This window comes from Malaya genurostris, chromosome 3, assembly GCF_030247185.1.
Source record: "Malaya genurostris strain Urasoe2022 chromosome 3, Malgen_1.1, whole genome shotgun sequence".
NCBI classification, from domain to species: Eukaryota; Metazoa; Arthropoda; class Insecta; order Diptera; family Culicidae; genus Malaya; species Malaya genurostris.
In genome coordinates, this window is record NC_080572.1 from 88,903,261 (window position 1) to 88,925,703 (window position 22,443).

The 22,443-nt window shown below is 38.5% G+C and overlaps 1 protein-coding gene across 4 annotated transcripts in view; it reads left to right on the forward strand.

Moving 5' to 3' along the window:
- LOC131435012 (EH domain-binding protein 1) overlaps positions 1-20,859 on the forward strand; it is a 44,427-nt gene extending 23,568 nt beyond the window's left edge. The window contains exons 3-13 of one of the 4 annotated variants that reach the window (XM_058602455.1): positions 3,542-4,250; positions 4,312-4,514; positions 4,625-4,705; positions 12,399-12,880; positions 13,005-13,103; positions 13,390-13,758; positions 13,879-14,002; positions 19,149-19,245; positions 19,319-19,507; positions 19,576-19,724; positions 19,789-20,859. In XM_058602455.1, coding sequence (XP_058458438.1) covers positions 3,542-4,250; positions 4,312-4,514; positions 4,625-4,705; positions 12,399-12,880; positions 13,005-13,103; positions 13,390-13,758; positions 13,879-14,002; positions 19,149-19,245; positions 19,319-19,507; positions 19,576-19,657 — 2,435 coding nt within the window. In that variant the 3' untranslated portion in view covers positions 19,658-19,724; positions 19,789-20,859. The remainder of the gene's footprint in view (positions 1-3,541; positions 4,251-4,311; positions 4,515-4,624; positions 4,706-12,398; positions 12,881-13,004; positions 13,104-13,389; positions 13,759-13,878; positions 14,003-19,148; positions 19,246-19,318; positions 19,508-19,575; positions 19,725-19,788) is intronic. The other 3 variants (XM_058602457.1, XM_058602456.1, XM_058602458.1) reach the window with 3 other exon arrangements.
- The last annotated feature ends 1,584 nt before the right edge of the window (positions 20,860-22,443 follow it).

The window sequence follows — 22,443 nt, forward strand, 5'->3', positions numbered from 1 at the left end:
GCTGACCAGAATTCAGGTCCAGCGTTCAATGTTAGGACTCTGGATCTAAATTCAATGCCGAGCGAAAATCATGGTTCCAGATTCGGGTCCAGAGCACAGGTTCAGTAGTCTGTTCAATAATCCATTATATTCGTATTCACGCCATCCGGTTATGTCTCTGATATTACCCATCCATTTTTTATTTATTGTATTTCTGTGAATATTGCTTGCGATATGAAGCCGCTAGGGTTCACAAAGTATAGGGTGGGCCATTTAAAGCATTCGTTTCTGAACAAAATATATGAAAAAAACATTTTTATTTTTTGAAAATGATACCGCGTAAATGGCCACTTTTGGCCTTGAGCACAAAATGTGCCCTTTTCACGACGTTTGCCACCATTTTGGCTAATGTATCGGTCGATATGGCGGCGATTTCACACCACCGATTTTTTAATCCACCTAGTGGTGTAATGATGCCTTTCTCATTTACGTATAATATTGTGGTATTCTATTCAAAAATTTTCTCTTCGATTTTTGAAAGAAACCAAGTGATTGTTTATGCATAACATACAGAATAAAACAATGCTTTGATTGCGTAAGCCATCCTTAAGAGAACGAAATGGGTTCACTATTATATGCACTTCCGGCACCGGAACCCGAGAACCGGTATAATCGAAGTCGGTTCATACGGCCACCAACTAACATGACACACAAACTCTTCTAGTACGCACCCTATAATTCCGGAACCGGAAGTCGGATCCGGATGAAATTCAGGAATTCCGTATAGACCGGAAGACCTTTCTAAGTTTGTGGAAATCGGTCAAACCAGCGCTGAGAAAAGTGAGTGAGATCCATTTTGGTATATATGACCACTATTTCTGGTACTTCCGGAACCGGATACCGGGAACCAGGATAGCCGGAATCGGTTTGTTTAGTTGCCTACTGATAATGACTATCGATTTGTGTAGTTTTGAGACCAGTTTAGAAAAATTTTCACGTTTTTTGCTTCGACGGTTTAAGTGACGGTGTACAATATTGAACTCACTTTACCCTATCATTCAGGAACCGGAAGTCGGATCCGGATGAAATTCAGGAATTCCATATGGGACCGGAAGACCTTTCATTTGAATCTAAGTTTGTGGAAATCGGTCAAAAAATCGCTGAGAAAAGTGAGTGAGATCCAATTTGGTATATATGACCACTATTTCTGGTACTTCCGGAACCGGATACCGGGAACCAGGATAGCCGGAATCGGTTTGTTTAGTTGCCTACTGATAATGACTATCGATTTGTGTAGTTCTGAGACCAGTTTAGAAAAATTTTCACGTTTTTTCTTCGCCGGTTTAAGTGACGGTGTACAATATTGAACACACTTTACCCTATAATTCCGGAACCGGAAGTCGGATCCGGATGAAATTCAGGAATTCCGTATGGGACCGGAAGACCTTTCATTTGAATCTAAGTTTGTGGAAATCGGTCAAACCATCGCTGAGAAAAGTGAGTGAGATCCAATTTGGTATATATGACCACTATTTCTGGTACTTCCGGAACCGGATACCAGGAACCAGGATAGCCGGAATCGGTTTGTTTAGTTGCCTACTGATAATGACTATCGATTTGTGTAGTTTTGAGACCAGTTTAGAAAAATTTTCACGTTTTTTGCTTCGCCGGTTTAAGTGACGGTGTACAATATTGAACACACTTTACCCTATAATTTCGGAACCGGAAGTCGGATCCGGATAAAATTCAGGAATTCCGTATGGGACCACGAGACCTTTCATTTGAATCCTAGTTTGTCAAAATCGGTTCAGCCATCTCCGAGAAAACCTAGTGAGATTATTTGACACACACACACACACACACACACACACACACACACACACACACACACACACACACACACACACACACACACACACACACAGACATTGCTCAGCTCGATGAACTGAGTCGAATGGTATATGACACTTGGCCCTCCGGGCCAATTTTCACTAGTCGGTTTTTCAAGTGATTGCATAACCTTTCTATATGAGAAAGGCAAAAATAGTGATCAACCACCACATCCGCATAAACACCACACCAAACTGCAACTTTTTGGTCGTATGGAGTCTGTTCCTCAATTAATTGAAGGTTTTCAGTGGCATAGAACCGACCATTTTGTTTATTAACGCATTAGTTTAACGTGAAATGTGCCGAACGAAACGCACGTTTGGTTTTCACAGTTGAAAAGTTATTTTGAATGTAAAACTGAACAATACTGTACTTATCGATCTGACAATTCTGTCAAAAGTAATTGGGTTTCCCAATGCTTACACTTTAAATAGCTCACCCTGTAGAAATTACTAAAATATTTAGCACCTAAAAAACTCTGCACACAACGAAACACATTTTCGCGGTTTTCATTACATAATTGCATTCACATGTCAATTTTCCAGTCTGTTTTCCCCATTAGATAATGATCATATTTATAAATTTACATGTTATTGGGTGTAAAGTTTTGTTTTCACCCAAGAATTTATGTCAAACGTAATTTTCATTTTTCTTCTAAGATTGTTTGCGCTAAATCCGACATGGTTAAAGCGAACCGCTCAGTGTCCCAAGTTTGAATATTTTCTATCTAAATATTAAATCAGTTCGATCTTAGTAACCGCAATTCAAACAACTCAGAAGCCATGTAATGGTTTACTAGAAGAATCTGCATCTGGTACGCAACTGAATTAATGTAATGAATGTCTTTTAGACTGTATCAAGTATTCTACAATGCAATTTAACATAGAACTACATTTATCATGCCTTCAAACTACTAAGTGTGCGGTTTTTGGAGGATGTGGTCCACGTGTTTTGTAATTCTCCAAAAATACACATTTCAATTAGCAACTCATCACCGAAAAAAAAATGAGGTCTATGTCCAAGTTAGAAAAGAATTATGTTTTATAAGATATCAATTTACCCCTATTCCTAATGAATATGATTTTCATTTCCGAGAGAAATTGATCAATTCGGGACGGATTTGTTAGTTTTAGATTCCTGCCTATCGTATCAAGTCTACTCGAATTGGTAATCAATTCCAGGCATGAAACGGCAACACTTGAAACCACCTAACGACGAATCGTCCATTTCAAGTGCCTCCAATCCAATCCATTCCGCGCTAGATTCGGAATGCATCCCGATTTCCGACCGAAGATTAAGTCAAATGGAGTCGATTTCCAATCGTTCTCCCCTTCTAGTCGAAGTTCAGTCCGAAAATACAAAGGATCACAAACAGTAGATCTTAGTATGGTCTAATTTGATTCAACTTCTTAATACTATAAAAAGTGTAACTTGACTCTCAGCCCCATTCACCTACCGGTGGTACGCGCCCTAAAGTGGTTGATATAGGACGATAACTAATGCAATTATAAGGGTTGAATATATGAATAATCCTGTTTCAGAAATAAAATATACTTCAGCATTACAACAATCATCCATAATAATTGATTACGAAATATATAGTTTTTTTGACCAAAACCTGTGATTATGAAATTTTAGTTAAACTCTTCATTTTTCCTTCACTTTTTCGCAGTTCCTTCCCTATCGGAAGACCAAACGCCGATAGTCAGTGGATCGAAGGATATGTTCAAAGAGTTCCTAAATGATCGAGGTTACATTTCGATGGTCAGTGAAGACACAACGAAATGGCCCGAGATACAAGATAACAAGGATAGTTTACTGGAATCAACGACAAAAACTATTAATCCGGCACCGACGGAACTTGACAGTGCTCGAAATGATTCTCTTCTGGCGAATTATCAAGATACCGACCTTCCATTTGTAGAGTCGTCGAAAGATGAAGATGAACAGCAAGATCCATTGGAAGCACTGGAAGAGGAAAAGACCCCCGTCAAACCTGCTATCCCCGTACCGGTTGCTGTACCAAAACCTACGCCACTTCCTCCAGTGATAACTAATTTAGACAGTGACACAAGTAATCAAAAATGTCCCGAGGAAAAACAAAATTCTCGGGCAGATCTTAAACCGTTGAATCTGATTAAAAGCTATGACCATAAGCCACCGGAGAATAAGGTTCCGTCGGTTGTTGTTCCTCCGGTGGAAACGGATGTTCCGATCAAAAAACCTCTACTAAGGGATAGTACACCAGGACAGGATTTGTTGGAGTGGTGTAAGGAGATCACGAAATGTTACAACGGGGTAAAGGTCACCAATCTCACCACCAGTTGGCGCAACGGAATGGCATTTTGCGCAATCATTCATCACTTTTATCCTAGTCTGATGTAAATATTTTCTTTTTGTAACCGTTAATCTCACTACTTAAGAAATGATCGTTTGTTTCAGTGATATGTCGAAACTGTCTCCCGGGAACGTGATAGAAAACTGCCGGACGGCATTCGACGCTGCAGAAAAACTAGGAATTCCACGCGTCATCGAGCCACGTGATATGAACATGCTTGCTGTGCCGGACAAGCTGGCAGTGATGACCTATCTGTACCAACTGCGGGCTCATTTCACCGGCCATCAGTTGGAGGTTCACACAATCGGTAAGTTTCGGTCTTCTCTGCGTATTTCACCTATGCGTCCCTCCTTCGTGGGGGAGGATACCTAAATCGGTGCTGGTTACCATAATGTTATTTTATTCCTATTCTACTAGATTCGGGTGTTCCATGTCAGGCTTGCTTCCTAGCGGCCGAACAAGCTATGTGCATTTACTCCCAAACTAAACATAGAAGAGGTAGTAGTTTTATGGGATAGTGAAAAGCGCTACAACTAACCTCGAGCATGAGCTTTCGTTGGAATGGAGTGAAGTTGATTGCGCTTAGGGAAATCGCTTGCTCATTGGCATTATCTTTAAAAGTCGAGCTTAAGTAAATTAAGTAGCACTTGTGCTATTACATTATTTGGCTTATTTTTTAGTATGCCGTCACTTCAGTTGTGGCACACATTGAAACGATTTTAGTGGTTTCACTTAACGACAAATGTTTACATTAGACGATAAACCCAAAAACTTCAAAAAAGAAGCTTGCGTCAAATAACTCATCAAAAATTGTTTCGAAATAAATACACTAATAGTTCCAGAGTGACAACTGACCAGGAAAAATTCGGGAATTTTATTGTAAAGCCGGTAATTCTTAGCATTATGATCTTCTCGATTCAACATGTGAAAAATAGGAGGCAACATCTAATTTTGCGTTTTCCCCATTTCATGAACACTCCGGTTGGTGGTTCAATGCATAGGATACTGGTCTTACAAGCCAGTTATCGTATGTTCGAGCCCCGACCTGGAAAGATTCTTAATGTCAGTAGGATCGTACTACTAGCTACATTATTCTGTACGCTAAGAATCGGCTGTGAAGTATGTTGAAACAGCAAGGCCAAATTTCACAAAAGGAATGTAAAGCCACAAGACTTTGCTTTGCTGCCAGTACAAGTGTTTATATATTTCATTGACCCGTACAGGCTCTATGATGAAAAATTTATTTGGAAACAACAAACAGCGCTCTTGCAAAGTTTTTATAAGGGTGTTACAGGAATTTATTTTACAGCATTAAAATCAATGAATAATCCCAATAAAAATTTGGCATACCGTAATTTGGTGCGTGTGAGAGAGAGATGCAAAATCTGTAGCTGTCATTGAGATAACCAGCGAATTCAACCAAGCAACAAGTTTTGGAACGCTATGACAAATTCTCTCCATAGATTTTTGGACGAAAAACAGTACATTTAGCGTAAAAATCAAGAAAATACAGTACATTGACTTTGAAGTAAACATTTTATCTGACAATTGAGAATAAAACAAAAAATTATCAGATGATTTATTTTCATAAACTTAAAAGTTCTTTTTATTATTTTAGTTACCATTATTTCGTTGTAACAAGTTATGCGAATAATGCGTTCGGTGTTGAATTATATTATTTTCATAAATCACAGAGGTCGAAACCATTGAATTCTATCTGGATCCAGTTACAATTGAATTCTATTCGGATCCGACTTCCGGTTTCGGAGTTTGAGGGGAACACTATTGACGAAATGACCGGTCGGAATAAAAGATAAAAACTGGTAACGCAGAGAACAATACATTTCTATTGACCGTTTGCTTCGAGCGTCTTAAGGATCAAATGTAAACCAAGTTTACTTGTATTAGTAATTCGTGAATTACGTACATTTATTTGGTACGTCTGTCATAGATCTATGTATTTATATATGCAATGCAACTAGTTTTTTTTTTCAAAGTGGCTTGAACGATTGAGTTTCAAACAATCTTTTTCAGTAATAATTTATTCTCAAATGAATGTTAAGCCTGACTTTTTAGATGAAATAACAGTTTTGATTAATTTTTCATCAACGTTCGATGGAAAATTGTTTTTATTTCATGAATGTAGATTTTAATTCCCTAATAAAAAAGTTAGTAACACTGATTCACTGCATTTGTATTAGATCGCAAAATAAACAAAATTAAATATTTTCTGTTGAAAAAGCAGTTTTTCGGAAAAAATAATAGTTTTACGACAACCTTCCATATCCATCGCCTTTCGTGTGCTAAATTAAAGATTCCTATTTTGCGGGATTACTAAAAGAAGGTACGTAAATCTTTATTTCTGCAAATTTCTGCTAGAGAAAATCCATATAGGAATGTGTTCGTTGCTAATCAAATGTGTTAGTGGAAGTAAGCTGAAACTGAAATATTTTTTCTCGAGCAGTTTTCAGAAAAACGGAACTAAAATTTTCGCTTTTCTTGAATTGCAATTCTAAGCAGTATAAACTGATTTGTTTATTTTTCGCCCATATGGAAGATTTATTTACCAAAATCAGGAAAAGAAACGAAAGAATTTGTTTTACGCACACATTGTTGACATTACTCATACGCTTGCAAAGTGTCTTGCTCCTCAATTGGAATGGATAAAAATTTGCATGTCAGCGATTCGCTTACCCCCCTCTCGATCGTTTACTCCTAACTCCTTTCTCAGTTCTTCGAATCTTCCAGCGTCCAATGCTTCGCAACTGATTCTTCGTACTTATGGGTTCAATCGACAATCTTCCGGGGAGTACATGGTCTCGAACAAAAAGATGCTTCACATCTATGTGTTTTGCCCGCTTTCTCTCAAGATTCTTTGCCATTCCTATGGCGCCGTTGTTGTCTTCGTAAATTGTGACTGGTTCGACATTCTTTAAACCGAGATCGTTCAATATTCCAGTCAGCCAGATTACTTCAGCAGCAGCAGCACTCAGCGCCACATACTCTGCTTCGTCAACGTACCCGACAAGTGGGTTTGCTTTATTGCTTTTTACAAATTTCAATACTATGTCCGTGGTACCTTTAAGGTAACGGACAATCCGCTCCATTCCAGGAGGAGCCTTCACGCCCTCAGGGACATCCGTGTAGATTTCCTCACGCAGTTCGCTATGCAGAAACGCCGCCTCCATTAATCCATTTGGTGGAATATACAGCGTAGTTGAACTCCAACTTCGCTACCGGCGCATACGTCTTTTCATAGTCAATATTAGGCTTCTGAAAGTATCATTTCACGATCAGTCTCGCTTTGTACTTGATCGCGTTTCCATGCTCATTTTCTTTGATATGCAAAACCCATTTTCATTTCAACGGCTTCACTGATTCAGGACATAGTACAAATTTCCACACGTTGTTAGTGTTCAGGAACGTTAGCTCATCCTCATCTGTCGAAGTAGAAATGAAACCAGCAGAGGTAAAGCTCTGAAACCGGTAAAGAAATCTTGGAACTTACCTGTGACTCAGCGCTACCGTTCGCTGTGCCTCGTGGTTGACTCTGCACGTGGTCGTTACTTCTGTGATGCGAAGGGAGCGCCCCAGGGTTTGATACACCGGCTGGCGTTTCACCTTCATTCGAATCATCGATCAATTCACCTGAAGCTCTAGAGTTCGTACAGATTCCGCTTCAACTGGGCAACTGCAACTGCACCACCACCATCATGTTTCATGATCGCCTTCTCAGTACCATTCTTTCGCATAAACAGTACGTCGATATCGGCTTCGCCGCAAGCTTCTTTACCGATAGTAGGTTGCCTCTCAGACCAGGTAAGTATACAACATGCGGCATTTCGAACCGTACGCCATGTTTCATGAAACCCTTCGCGATACCTTCATATTCGCCAACCAACGACACATCATCGTCGGCTACGTCGACAACAAAGTTGTTTGAGCTTGTGCACCGATTGTAGGTATCCTATGTTGTTCATCATGTGGTCATCCAGAATCGACAATAAATACTGTATTCTTTGTGTTCACAACTGGATTAGCTTCATTTACCTTTCTTTCCAACAACAGCATTGGTGTACCATCCTTCATTCGTAACTTTGCCAGTAGTTTGCGTAACAGGGTCTGATTTGTCATAGATTTCTTCACAAAAGTGTCTTCCAAAGCCTACCACATTGCTTGAGCACTTCCTTTGTTCCGGATAATTCCCAGGCACTCGTCACCGATAAATTCGATCAGTAAAGACTTCACTTTTCGGCCCATCTCCAATAACTTGTTTCTCGGTTCACCTTCAGCAAGAATGCTTTCCGTGAGTGCTTCCGAAACTTCCAGAAGCAGCTTCCAGAAAGAGCTTGACTCGGAATCACCAGTTTTCATAGTTGCTTCGGTTTAGCTCGACGAATCGACTATGATATTATCAGCTCCCAATTTTTCGTTTCTAAAATACAGGAAATAGTCTAAAACATCAAAACAGAACTTACTTCACATTCTCAAAGATGGTTGAACCGATCTTCATTAGCCTAGGCTTTAATGAAAGGTTTCATGGTCTCATAAAGACGGTCCCAGAAAGTATGGACGCAACCAAAAACCGCTGCCATTTCGCAATGGTTCAGAATCTGTCAATTTTCATGGCTGCGTTCTGTTGTTTACACTCTTCTCTAACTACTTGTTAGAGATGGTCGGGTCTCGGGTATTTTACCCGAAACCCGACCCGTACCCGTACCCGACGGGTTTTTGGTCGGGTACGAGTAAAAATTTTTATTTTCGGTCGGGTACGGGTCGGGTACGGGTAAAAAAATTTACTGCTCACTCGGGTACGGGTCGGGCCGGGTAAAAAAATTTACTGCTCACTCGGGTACGGGTAAATTTTTTTTTTCTGATAGATTACCCGACCATTTGTACTTCACGTAAATATGTTAACACGTTGACCAGAATTTTTTATTGCAAAACAGTTCTTCCGAAAAATAAACAATTTGATTCAAGGGGTTTTGACATTTGCGCCTAGGACCAGACCTGACATAAAAAAAATTAAAAAAAAAACGTGAAAAGTTATGTGAATATTTTCTACCCTACTTTTTTATAACATATTTAATAAGACACACTGCCTTAGCTCTAATACCGTTTTCGTTTTTGAAACTAGACGCGGGCGACTCTGACTCCGAGTAAAACGAACACGTGGTACGCGCCCTAACAACAACTCATGAAAAAAAAATAAAAAATAAACAAACTTGCATGGATGCGTGGTGCGACCCTAGAAAATTTTCAGAGGATTGGAGTCCGATCTAGAGCGACCTCAGGTTGCTGAAACAAACATATCAAACGTTGTTTGGGCGACTCTGGGTCAGCTTTCGGGCTGCTCAATAAACGAAAACGGTATAAGAAGTTACGGTCACACCCTACTTTTCACGTAGGTTTCAATGGACTGCCATTTTAAAGCTGTTTAATGCACAATCCATTAAAAATTATTTGATTCATATATAAAATGTAGTGTAGTACTCATATCACATTCAGATACCAGAAAACTGTTATTTTAAATATTGGTTGGAGATTTTCAAAATTTTCATATAAATCATTAGGATTCTAACCATAAAAACATGAACATTTATTTCAGGAAATCTGCATAAAAGTTCTTCCTATTCTTCACTTCTGGATGGTGTCACCTCACTTGAAATGACACCGATTGATGGCACAGCAAGTTGGGCTATATTGCCAGTTAATTTTCGTTTTCGGGCTACAAGTGAAAATCTCAAAGCGTGATTTTTCACCGTGTTCACTCGTTGAGTGTTCCACCGGAGGTGGCACAGAAGTTCAATGGCTGTAAAAACCACTGTTTCGTCAAAACCATACCTACCCAAAATTGAATTCAACGGGTATTACGACATTTTGGGTAAATATGCTTCTCGAAAAATTTGAGTAGATATTACTCCCTTTTGTTGATATTTGTAAATGAGTATAAAGTACAAAAGACATTGGAAATCTATTCATGCTTCACAGTGTATTTATATGTATAAATGTAAACAAGCATTTTAATGTATTTTACTTACCAACTAGAGCCTGATACGGCTCGCTATTTAAAACACTTTATTTTTTCCGTCCTGAATTTTGGTAAAATTTTTACTACTCATTCGGGTCGGGTACGGGTACAGGTAATTTTTAATCGTGTACGGGTCGGGTACGGGTGAAATTTTTAATTTTTTATCGGGTATGGTTCGGGTACGGGTAATTTTTTTTATGATTGATCGGGTACGTGTCGGGTACGGGTAATTTTTTTAATTTTTTATCGGGTACGGGTAAATTTTTTTGCTGATCACACGGGTACGGATCGGGTACGGGTATAAGAATTTCTATACCCGACCATCTCTACTACTTGTGCAGTTGTTTAATCGTTTTCATTAGTTTGTTTCGAAATGCGTGGACTTTCAGCGGAACAACGTCGAAAAATTGTGTGCAAATGGTGCACAGAACGCGGACTGTCACTGAGAAAGATAGCAAAAATGGAAGGAGTAAGTGAAAAAGCCGTGCGAAATGCAATCAGGAAGTTCGGTGAGGATAACACCTTTGAGGATAAACCGAAAACAGGTCGAAAAAAAGGTCCTGCTAACCCTCAGTTGGATAAACGTAGACTGAAGGCGTTCGAGCAAAAGAAGGAGGTTTCAGTTCAAGATATGGCCAAAAAAGTGGGCACTTCGAAGTCAAATGTTCTTCGTGCTGAAGAACGTTTGAATCTTTGAACCTATAAGAAGCAGAAATGGAAATTTGAACTGCATAATCACGGACGACGAAACCTACGTGAAACTCGATTACAAATCCTTACCAGAATCACAATATTTTACGGTGCGAGAAGGGCAAGTGTTAAATCAGTCCGAGACATCGATTGAAGTCGAAAAATTTAGTAAGAAAGCTATGGTCTGGCAAGTAATTTGTAGCTGCGGTAAGATTTCGAAACCCTTCATCACCACTGCTTCAATGATCAGCGAAATATACATCAAGGTTTACAAAAACGACTTCTACCCATGATTCGAAGCCACAAGGATCCTGTTGTCTTCTGGTCAGATCTTGCTTCTTGCCACTATTCGAAATTAACGGTAAAATGGTATACTACCAAAAATGTCACTTTCGTCCCAAAAGACATGAATCCACCAAATTGCCCACAACTTCGACCAATTGAGGAGTTTTGGGCATTAACATAGGCACATCCTAGGAAACATGTCTCGGTAGCCGAAACCATTCAACAGTTTGAAAAAGATTGGAAAAAAGTGTCAAAACTTGTCGCCAAGAAGTCTGTACGGAATTTAATGAGGAACGTTCGCAAGAAGGTGCGTCCATACTTTCTGGGACAGTCTTTAAGATGTTATTAAGTTATATTCGGATCATACTTACGGTTTAAAGTTGTGTTAAAAGTTTCAAATCGTCATTAAAAATAGCGATGCCAAAAACGTACACATAAACTACTTTATTTCAGAGATTATGTTGATTGCAGATCAAAAAAACTTTCTTGGGTTCCTTTCCAAAAGCTAATGAAAAGTGTTTTGAAATATCCAGCAGTAATATAAGAAAAGCATCATGAAACACACCACTAGGTAGATTAGCGCGGGTTTCGTTTTATGAAAAGTCAAACTGTTTGTACAATAATTTCGTTATTCATGTGTGTTTTTTCCAAGAACCATGAATTCACTCTGAAGATATTTGATATCAATAAAAAAGAGCATGTTGCTGTACTTAAAACCGGATTTTTTTCTCATGTAAACCGGAAAAGCCGAGAAATTAAAATCAACAGTTGAGTTGCCACCCTGAAGTTCATACCAGATTGTAATATTGCTGTGAGTTGCTATTAGACGATTGTAGTGCTGGTTGTTGTTAGTTGCAAGTGTTACTTCAAAGCGACAATTGTACAGATCCGCATACTCTAACTGCATTGATCTGCAAGCACACTACTTTTCGCCATAATGATTAGTCATGGCCCCTCTAGTAGGTGCAGCCTAAAACTTCGGCACCCCATTCAAGTACTTTCACGATCAGAAATCATTCGCTCAATCAACGCATAGAATAATTCTTTAACTAGAAAAGATCATTGACCGAAATTAACCCATCCATCCAGGCTTAGCTTTGCCTAGTATTTTCTAATCAGACACTGACAATCGAGATTCGTACCTTGAGATATTTTTAATCGAATGCTATTTTTTGTTACCATCAGGTGAAACATCCGACGATTCCAGTTACGTGATCGGAAACTACAAATCGGATAAGCTGACCAAGGATCTACTGAATCTGAACGAAATGATCACTCCCAGGGAAGACGATCCGCTGCGGAAGGAATCCAGCAAGGTCCATCTGCTGGCCAACTCGAAAGCCCTGCTCGGCAAGATGCTTTCACCTACCAAAGAGAAACAGAATACTAGTGTGACCGTACCGCAGGAGATTCCCACGGTTTTGGACGGTGGCAAGGACGATCAGCTAGCGAACGGAACTTCGGTCGGGGAAAACGGGTATTCCAATGGAGACGGTGCGGGTGTGAATAATAACAATAGTACTAGTGCAATCAATAATAATAATAGCATAAATAATAATTCGACGGTAGAAGTGAACGGCAGTGGGGCGGATAGAGTGAAAAGAAGTGGACGGGAAGAGACGCAAGAGGACGGCGAGTTACCGAGGATAGATGCGGCAATGGCAAATGTGAGTAGAATTATAAGATCTGCTTTTTGTTTAGATTGGGTTTTGTTTTCGGAAATTTTTGAGTGCATTCAATTATTTTGGTTTTATTTCTTGTTTTGGTTTCGTTTGATTTCTTTTCTTTTAGAAATTATTGTTGCGGCATAAGGAAATGAGTGAAAAAGCAAAAGTTATGATTGAAAAGCTTAGAACAACTAGTGTAGAAAAGGGTGGTGATATTGATGCTGTAAGTTTTGTGTATTTTAATTACTAATACGTCTGAGCAATTCGCATATTTTTCAAACTATGAATTATTATTGAATTATTATTAAGTTTTTTTGGAATTCATTCGTCGAATGAATCTTTGTCATTTCTTTTATATTTTATAATCTAGATGCTCAGACTATTAGTTTTTTATGTGTTTGTATTGATGAATTTTCACTAACTACCTCCCCATGAACTGTGTCATATGCTAATAACACCGTTCCCGATTTGCTTTGTCCATTCCACCATCCGCCAACCGGATTTTCCAGAACGAACGTCAGGCCCGTTTGCGTGAGCAAGCGCGTAAGTTGATAGCCGAAACCAAAGCCAAAACGCTCAATCTGGATTCGCCTTCGTCACCGACGAGAACCGGTGCCTCCCAGACGATTGGATTCTCACCGGAACGAACCATTTCCCCCATCAATAACGTACCGGAGTTCATCTTTCCTACTGTGGCACTACTCGGCAGTCGGAGTAACAAAGATTCCCCGATCCGGAATAGTGTTGTTAGCGGAGGTACACCCATAACCGACGCCAGCGATGCCAATAGCAATCATTTGCTGAAGAAAAGTTCTCCCTCACCGCACAAATTGTCCCCATCGATACTGGATATGCTCGCTCCTAAGAACGAGGGCAGGGTAAGTGTTTTGGTGATGAGTTGTTTCGTGTGTTTCGCAGCCGAATATTTTAGTCTGAATGTCCGAATAGATCCTTGTTTCGTTAGTAAAACTATTTTTTTTGATTATCTATTTCTCTAGGTGGAAAAGGTTAACTACATTCAAAGCGAGCTCAACAAGCTGGAGCGCGAGCAGGAAGCAATCGACCAGAAAGCCAATGCGCTAGAGAAAAAATTACGTGCAGTGATGGGTGGAACCATGACAAGTATGTATTTTATGTAGAATTAGTATGTAATGGATTATTAAAAGCACTGAATTAGCCTCATACAATTCCAGTGGCCTTCTAGAATAGGGACATGTAGCTAGATCAGGCCGAAATTGTATTTTTTTTGTTGTGTCGTCCATTCCGGTGTTCAAACTTACTGCTTACCACGTCCCAGTTTTCCGTACTTCCATGTTCTTCCTTGGGTACTATAGCTCTATGTTTTCATATTCTTTCTCCTCTTAAAATCTCTAGTTCGTTTGTTATGGTTTAAAAATAAAAAAATAATATAAAAACGTGATTAATCCACCTAGCAGTGAGATGATACCTTTTTTTTATCAATTCGCATATGTTTTTTGCATGAATGTTCTTCGGTGTTTTAGTTCTCATGGCATTATTTTAATTATCGTTGTTTTAAACGGCAAATTGATACTTTAATCACTCATTACCCTGAAATATCGAAACTGCAAATCGTATCGAATTTCAATCTTAACGTGTGACAATCGATTGAACGTTCCATGAGATGTCGAAGTAAGTTCCACTTTAGAGTTTTTCGTCATTATTTATGGTACTTCCAGAGTCGGTATTCAGGAACTAGCATAACCCAAAATGATTCGTCGTATGGCCATAAATAAATACGCCAAAGAATTAATATCTTCTATATCGGTATGAATTTTAAAAACTCATCATCCTGTAATTCCAGAATCGGATAAAATCCACCAATTTTGTATGAGACCATAAGTCCTTTAATTTGAATTTTTGTTTTTAAAGTTCGATTTGGCCTTTTTGAGAACATTATTAAGTTTTGTGAAACGATTCGATACTGGTACCGGAATTCGGTGTAGCCGAAATTAGTTAAATTCACCTGAGGAATGTGTAGACATCTTTGAGAAATTGTAGTGCGTATTTAAATTTTTGGGTACCTTTCGAATCGAAAACTGAAATCCGCTAGAACAGAAATAAGTTTATTTGTTTATCAACTATCCAAATCTGCCAACCCGATAAACCTGAAATTTTTATACTAATCACCATGTATCTCCTAAACCGGCAGTCGGATCTGACTAAAAAGTAAATGTTTTATAGGATTTTAAAACCTCTCATTCGAATCATAGATGGTTCTTATATTTCATTTGAATCTTTGATCGGTTCAGCCATTTACGAGAAAAATAAGTTGCATTATTTTAATTTCGTTTCACATATCATCCTGTGGTTCCGCACTCAGAGGTCGGAACCAAACGTAATTCAGGAACCATGTTTGGGATTATACAACTTTTCATTTGAATCTGAGTTTGCAGAAATCGGTTTAGCCATCTCCGAGAAAATTGAGTGAAATTATTTTTCACACACGCTTTTGCTGATCTCGACGAACTGAGTCGAATGGTACATGGGAGTTATGTTCTTCCAGCATTTATTACTGTAACTAGTTTAAATCAAAATAATTATGGAATTACTTTCAACATGAAAATGCTGCCATCTTCTAGTTTACATATCATACTCGAACGATTATGTTGCCAAAAACGAACCGTGCTAAAATCGGTCCGAGGCAAAATGCCATGAAAAAAGAAGCTGTACACATTAATTCGGCTTCGAAACAGCGCTTTATCATCAAACGCGTAAAACTGGAATAAGGCGAAAAATCGTTTACACAAAAATGTCGATATCTTCTTTAAAAATGGACGGATTTTGACAATCTATGGGTTTTTGGATAGCTATTACCGTGCGGAATCTAAGTCTAAAAATATATTCTGGTTTCAAGGTCAATTGTGACAGATATTGTAAAAAGCTGAAAATTTTGACATAAAACTTTGTATAACTCGAAAAGTAAACATCCGATCGCATATGGGGCATATGTTCAAACTCATGGGGCATATGTTCAAACTTAAGGTCACGCACTTGTGTTCAGATTTGTAGCAAACCCGTGTACCAGTTCAACATGGCCTTCTGAAAAAAATTGTACGCAAAAAAACGGCTAGTGTTACGTTTTGCATAGTGGATCTAAAAGCAAAAAATATGAACCAAATATTATAAATATACAAAATAATAAAACTACGAATTAATAGCAATCAAGTAGCAAAATGTTCATGAATCTCGGATGAAGCTCTCAGCATACCACCGCCAAATGGTTGTTTTCGATGGAGCAAAGTCCCCATAGCACTTTGCAAGCCATTGCTGAGCTTGCACTGTGTTGCGCCTTTATCTGTAGAAAGGTAGCAGAATTGCTGGAAACCCCGTCTTATGAACGGAGGTTCGGAGGCCCATAGTGCTATATACCATTCGATTTATTTCGACGAGATCGGAAAATTTCTCGCGCTCCATTTTCTCTAAGATGTCTGAACCGATTTCAACAAACTTAAGTTCGTTTGAAAGCTACTGTTGGGCCATTGATCGAGTTCGAAGATAGCTGTCATTTCTGGTTCCAGAGATAGACACTCAAGTCTTTTTTTACGCGGGGAATGCGTACCGTCCAAAATCGCATATAAAAAACCGCATAACATTGATTATTCGCATAACGTTTGCATTAAAAATAAACTTTTTTTTCGGATGGTGATATAAAACAGGTAATACAAAAAATTGCTTTTGATAAATTTTCCATGGAAGGTAATTATTAAAGCTTACTTGTAAAAAAATTCGAAGACCTTGAGAGTGGCTTTCCGAGAGTTAACCGGAACATTCGCGATGGCGATTCTTTCTTCGTTCTATGTATCATCAACTAGATCATACGATTCAGATTGGCTCAGAAATTCTCAATGGGACGCAGCTGAGGGACGGACGTTGGGCGGGTTCTCCGACTTGGGTGACACATCGATATTTAGCCGCTCCATCTCCTCCAACGATCGCTTCGAGTAATGGGCCGACAACAGATCTGGCCAGAACACCGCGTCTTCGCCTTTATGATATTTCTTGATGAACGACGCAACTTCCGGCAGGCATTTCGTACAATGAATATCCCCGTTCACGACCAGTCCGAAGCGAAAAAAGAGCGGCTTTGACATCCCTTCTCGATAATTTTCAGCCTCAGCAGCACCTTCTAGGGGAACATGGTGTGTGAAATGAACTTCTCTTCGGAGTTCATTTCCTTCGTATGGGAAGTAAAATACGAAGTGCCCTGCCGGTCGTTGCCAACCAGGTTGAGATAGGTCTCGTCGTCCATCACCACGGCCAGGTAGCGATTCGTCGGGGAAATAGAGTTGACCATCTTATTCAGGTGCTGCCGCTGTATCATTACCTGCCGCTCCGAAACCAGTGGACGCGACTTCCGCTTCCTGACATTAATGTTAATGTTCGCCAGGTACTTTTTCACTGTTTGGTCGGTTGCATGGACCTCCCAACTAAGCGCACTCAACGATGTAGCCACTTTTCCCTCGATCTTCCTCTTCCGCTTCCTTTGAAGCTTCTTGTCACTCAGGGTCTGCGGTAGTCCAGAACCTAGCTTCCTTTCGATGCTTTGATTGTTGTCTAATAATCCCAAGATGTTGTAGAAACCGGAACGAGCGTATCCGGCGTCTACAAAGTGCCGCACGGTATCCGTTTTCGATGCGGCGAGATTTCGATCTTTGAACGCGCACACTTCTGAACGGAGTTGCTTCACTTTTTTTGCCATCATGGCTAGAGTTCGACTGATTGAGCTGTCAAATTTTGTCTGCTAACCAGCGCCACTTTTACGTTTCAATGGGCCCGGGGTAAAGATTCGTTTGTGTGCCCCTTACTAAATAAATGTTGTTTTTTTATTTTGCGGGTCTCCACTGTAAAACTAACTCATGAACCCATGATATTTTTTTTTGTAATGCAGACGTTCAACAAAGCCACATATGTTCGAAAATTCGCTTAGAAAACCGAATGAGTAATTTAACAGAAATCACAGGAGGACGTGAATACGAATAAAAATGATAATCGTTCGTATTAGTTGATTGTGTGAATTTCGAAACTGTTACGCTTCGCTTCTAGAATTATAACGGTGCATTTATACTAAAGATTGACTTATTGGATACACATATTTTCTTCTACACAATTAAATAACGCGGAACAAAAGAGAGTAAAAAAATAGCAACATACACAATTTTAACTGAGACTAGAATGACATTCTCTTAGGGTACATTTTGAAAAGGCACCCATTAGTAAAGTAAGTTGTATTCACGACAAAAAAACATAAAAAGAGACTTAATTGTAATGATATAAGTGAGGTAACAAAACGCGTTATTAATTGACTGCTCAATTTTCTCAGAGATGGCAGAGCCGGTTTCTAAAAATCTAAGCTCGTTTGAAAGCAAACTGTATCGGGTTGCCAGCATACATTTTATTATTTTGATGAGAAGTTTTATCACATTAATCTATCGTATGGGTTGGACATTACATGGATTCCAATGAACAATGAAAAAATATTCAACTTTCACAAAGATTGAATGTCTGTGTGTTTGGCAGCCTTGTCTAGCCAATTTAATTTCTCTCTCCTTTTTCAGAATGCTATCAGGAAACCAAAGCGAAAAAAATGGTGGATGCATTGAAACTGACTTTGTCTCACAGAAAAATACAAGACTTTATTTTTATCGCGATAACATATATGTTTTTATGTACTAATCGCATATAAACTAAATTATCTAGACTTTGTCACGGTAGATTTATGATACAAGCCTTCAAAGCCGAGATATTCGATGAACAAGTAGAGGTATGCATTTCCGAGCGTTCCAAATTGCAGCAGTTCTTCAGTCAGAAAAAAATACAACACGACCGCTAAACTCAATGAATCATTCTGAAAATTTCACAGAATATTCTCAACTAAATTTCGAAGACATTGTCAGGTGGGTTTTTCTATATTCTGCATATATATTTCCAAGAAAATATAATTTGAAACGGGAAAATAGCAAAAAACCTACCACTTTACGGTACTGTCCTCAGCCCTTAAGACACAATAGTATAAGTGACGTAACCAACATTTTTCTTCGGATGAATGTTTTCGAAGTTTTTGTGATTTATTAAATTGTTCCTTCGAGCATTATGCCTTAATAATTCTAACCTTAAAAATAATTCGAATATAATGAAAGGAGTCGACTTCTACCACAAACATAATGAAACAACTCGATGTGTAACTAATCATAAAAAATCATTTTTAATTCCGGATTTGTTTACTTTTTTCTTCGAACATCATTCTTAGATGTAAGTGAAACCGAAGACCAGCTGATGTCCCAATGGTTTACCCTGGTGAACAAAAAGAACGCTCTGCTGAGGCGACAGATGCAGCTTAATCTACTGTAAGACCTCATCCGGAGGATTGCCATTACGGCCGATATGCTTAACAATTTGCATTTTGACCTTTCTTTTCAGCGAACAAGAGAACGATCTTGAGAAAAAGTATGACATGCTGAACCTGGAGCTGCGAGCGACACTTTCGATCGAAGACTGGCGAAAAACGGAAGAACAGCGCGAAAAGGAATCACTGCTACTGGCCGAACTGGTGGCGATAGTGGATAAGCGAAACGAGCTGGTCCAAAATCTTCACAGTCAAGAGCAAGCGTAAGGAGCATACGGTATTTGTCAGAAATTGATTCTTCACTAAACGGCTTTTTTATGATCATTTACAGCATCGAAGACGACGACGAAATTGAGCGCAAACTGGAAACGGTGGACATCAACCATAAGGATGAAAAATGTGTAATCCAGTGAGAGCCCCCGTCATCTCCCGGATCTGAATACTCAACAAGGCATCGAACATTTAAACTCCAGAAGTGAGGTAGCATTGCAGATTTTCTTCCCACTCTAGTATTTCGATTCAGGTGCTTTTGTTTGTTTTTCAGATTGTACAAAAAGCAGTCGTTTCCGTCGAGAAAATACTTTTCCACTAAATCACCAGCATACAGGAATTTCCAATCGTACTATTTTGTTTTTCTCGTTAGAACTATCATAAACACAGAACCCAGTGAGAAAATAGGTTGTAGCAGTCATAATTTATGCCGATTGCTTGGGATTTGTAATCAGTGTGAGGGATTTTGGATTCGTCAATTTTGATCAATTCCGTCCGAGAAATTTGATTTCTTTTAGTAAACTATAACTACTTCCGGATACTTCAGTAGGATGTTGGACGACGGAACTAACTGTACACAGACTTACTGCACTAATCCAGCTTTCCACTTTTTTGGATCGCTTCGCTTTGAACTCCGTTCAACTGCAGCATAATGCGATAACGAAAATTTCGCTAAATTTTACCTTTGTAGTTACTTGTCGGTTGTAAATATTTGTTATATTTTATATATTTGTAATAACGCATACAAAATTCAAACAAAACTTCCAAATTCAAGTTTGATGTACATTAAATCATTACATTAAAGATTTTTTTAAATCGTTGTGTGCATACATTTTACTATTACCAGGTCTATTAATTTTTACATAAAAAAATGCAGGATAACATTATTTTCCTTATTTTTAATGATGACTGTTTCGTGATAATTATGTCAAAATGTAAAAAACAAACTAATTGTTGTATGTTTTTTTTAAATACTGAGACTACTTAGGTGATTATGATATGCTATTGCTTTTCTTAGGATAGTAAACCAATGTGCTAGCGATTTTCAGCATTAGATTGCTTAAATTTACCAGCTTATATGTACACAAACCAGAAATAGGAACGTTCTCGACACGGAAGCAGTCAGTTTGGTACGATAGACAACGCAGAAAAAAAAGAACAAAAACGAATACAAAATATTACATTCTAGTCATTCGAATATAGTGTAGATAATGAAACTAATTTAATTTTACTGCTAGTATTATTGACTAACACCTGTCCTGTCCTGTAATACATTTAGATCCGACCATGCAACAGAAGAAAAATTATGTAAACAGTAAAGAACTCCAATATATTTATTTTTTCACATCGAATCTTTTGTATCATCGCGTATGTTGGCTTTACAAAAGGCATAGTTCTCATACACTAGAATCACACTAAGCCGCCATCGAAATGATTCTCATTGTGATTTTGATTTCATCCATTTTCCGACATATGAGGTCGTAAGAATAACTGTACTCAACACATGATATAACCGATTTTACAAGCTCACTGCGATAGACCTGCCGAAACGAAAAGCACATATTCTGTATACGCTATTTTTGTATGCAACCAGAAATCGTTCACGAGCATCATCATTATCATCGTGCCGAAATAACCCAAATTGATTTTCATCTCATAACTGAACACAGTACTAGTCTACAGTCTACTTATTTGTGAGTTGTATGGTCAACTATTTTCGCTAATATTCCGTCTACAAGTACAGTTCTTTGCAATCAATAGTATTTTGTCTTTTTAGATAACGAGATTGTGATCTTGCGATATTTATTGCATCTTGTAGTAATTCAACGACAAACGACGTTGTAGAAATACGTGGTACTACAATGGATGTAAATGTGTATATTGTTAAATATGGATTGTAGAACGTTCAACCCTACAATCATTCGCCTCTTGATTCAGAAAAACTTCCTGGCCCTTTGTCCAGGATTAGAACTATACAAGCCTGATAGATTAAGAAGAGGTCAACTCGCGGTCAATTGATCTTTCTTGGCGGGTCAATTAGATTTATTTGTACGAAAAATGTTGAAATCTCTATTTGTTCGTTGCCCGTTACTCAGGTCACGCGGTCTTTTTTTGTTATTGGAAAATTGCATTTATACTTACCATAAAATTGTGTAATATTTCCCAATCGGCAGCTGAGGGGGTTTAAGTTCTTCACCATGAAATCCCTCTGTTGCCACGGTACCTCTAAAGTGCCTCAACAGCAATGAAGTTTGGAGAAATCCTGGTCAAAACTTTTCAGGGTCTTCATATGCCGTGATAAAATGACATTAATTTTTCTTTGCTGAAATTCGAATTAATAGACTAATTTCTAATGAAAACAAAGCTTCTTTAGTCCACAGAAGGTGCAAATCACTCCGCAAATCAGAAATTTTCTACTGAATCTGAATCGATTTCAACAATCCTAGGCTCGTTTGAAAGCTGCTATTGGATCATTGATCAAGTTCTAAGTTCAAATTGTAGGTAGATACGTATGGTTCCGGAGATAAAATCCGATCGACAAATCGCGTTTTCTTTTCGATCTGTACATTCTTCAGAAAGTGATCAAATTAAAATGTATTATTGCTGATATTGCTGATGCTGGTTTCGAAAATGTTATCGAATCTGCGACCTAAGCGTTGAAGCTTGCTTTTGTGAACCCATCGAATCAATTTGAATGAATTTTGCCCAGAAATTATCCTAATGAAAAAATGATGTTATAATGAAACTGTTTGAATAACACTCTGATCATCCTCAGTACCTTCCAATGCAGTTCCGGATAGTTAGTTCCATTTCGACTTACTAACTTTCTTAGTTACAGCCCAGTTAAACGTGATTGCAATTGCCACCCACAGAAATGTCGCTAAAGAAATAATCAAAATGGAGAAATGTCTGATAATATTTTGATGCG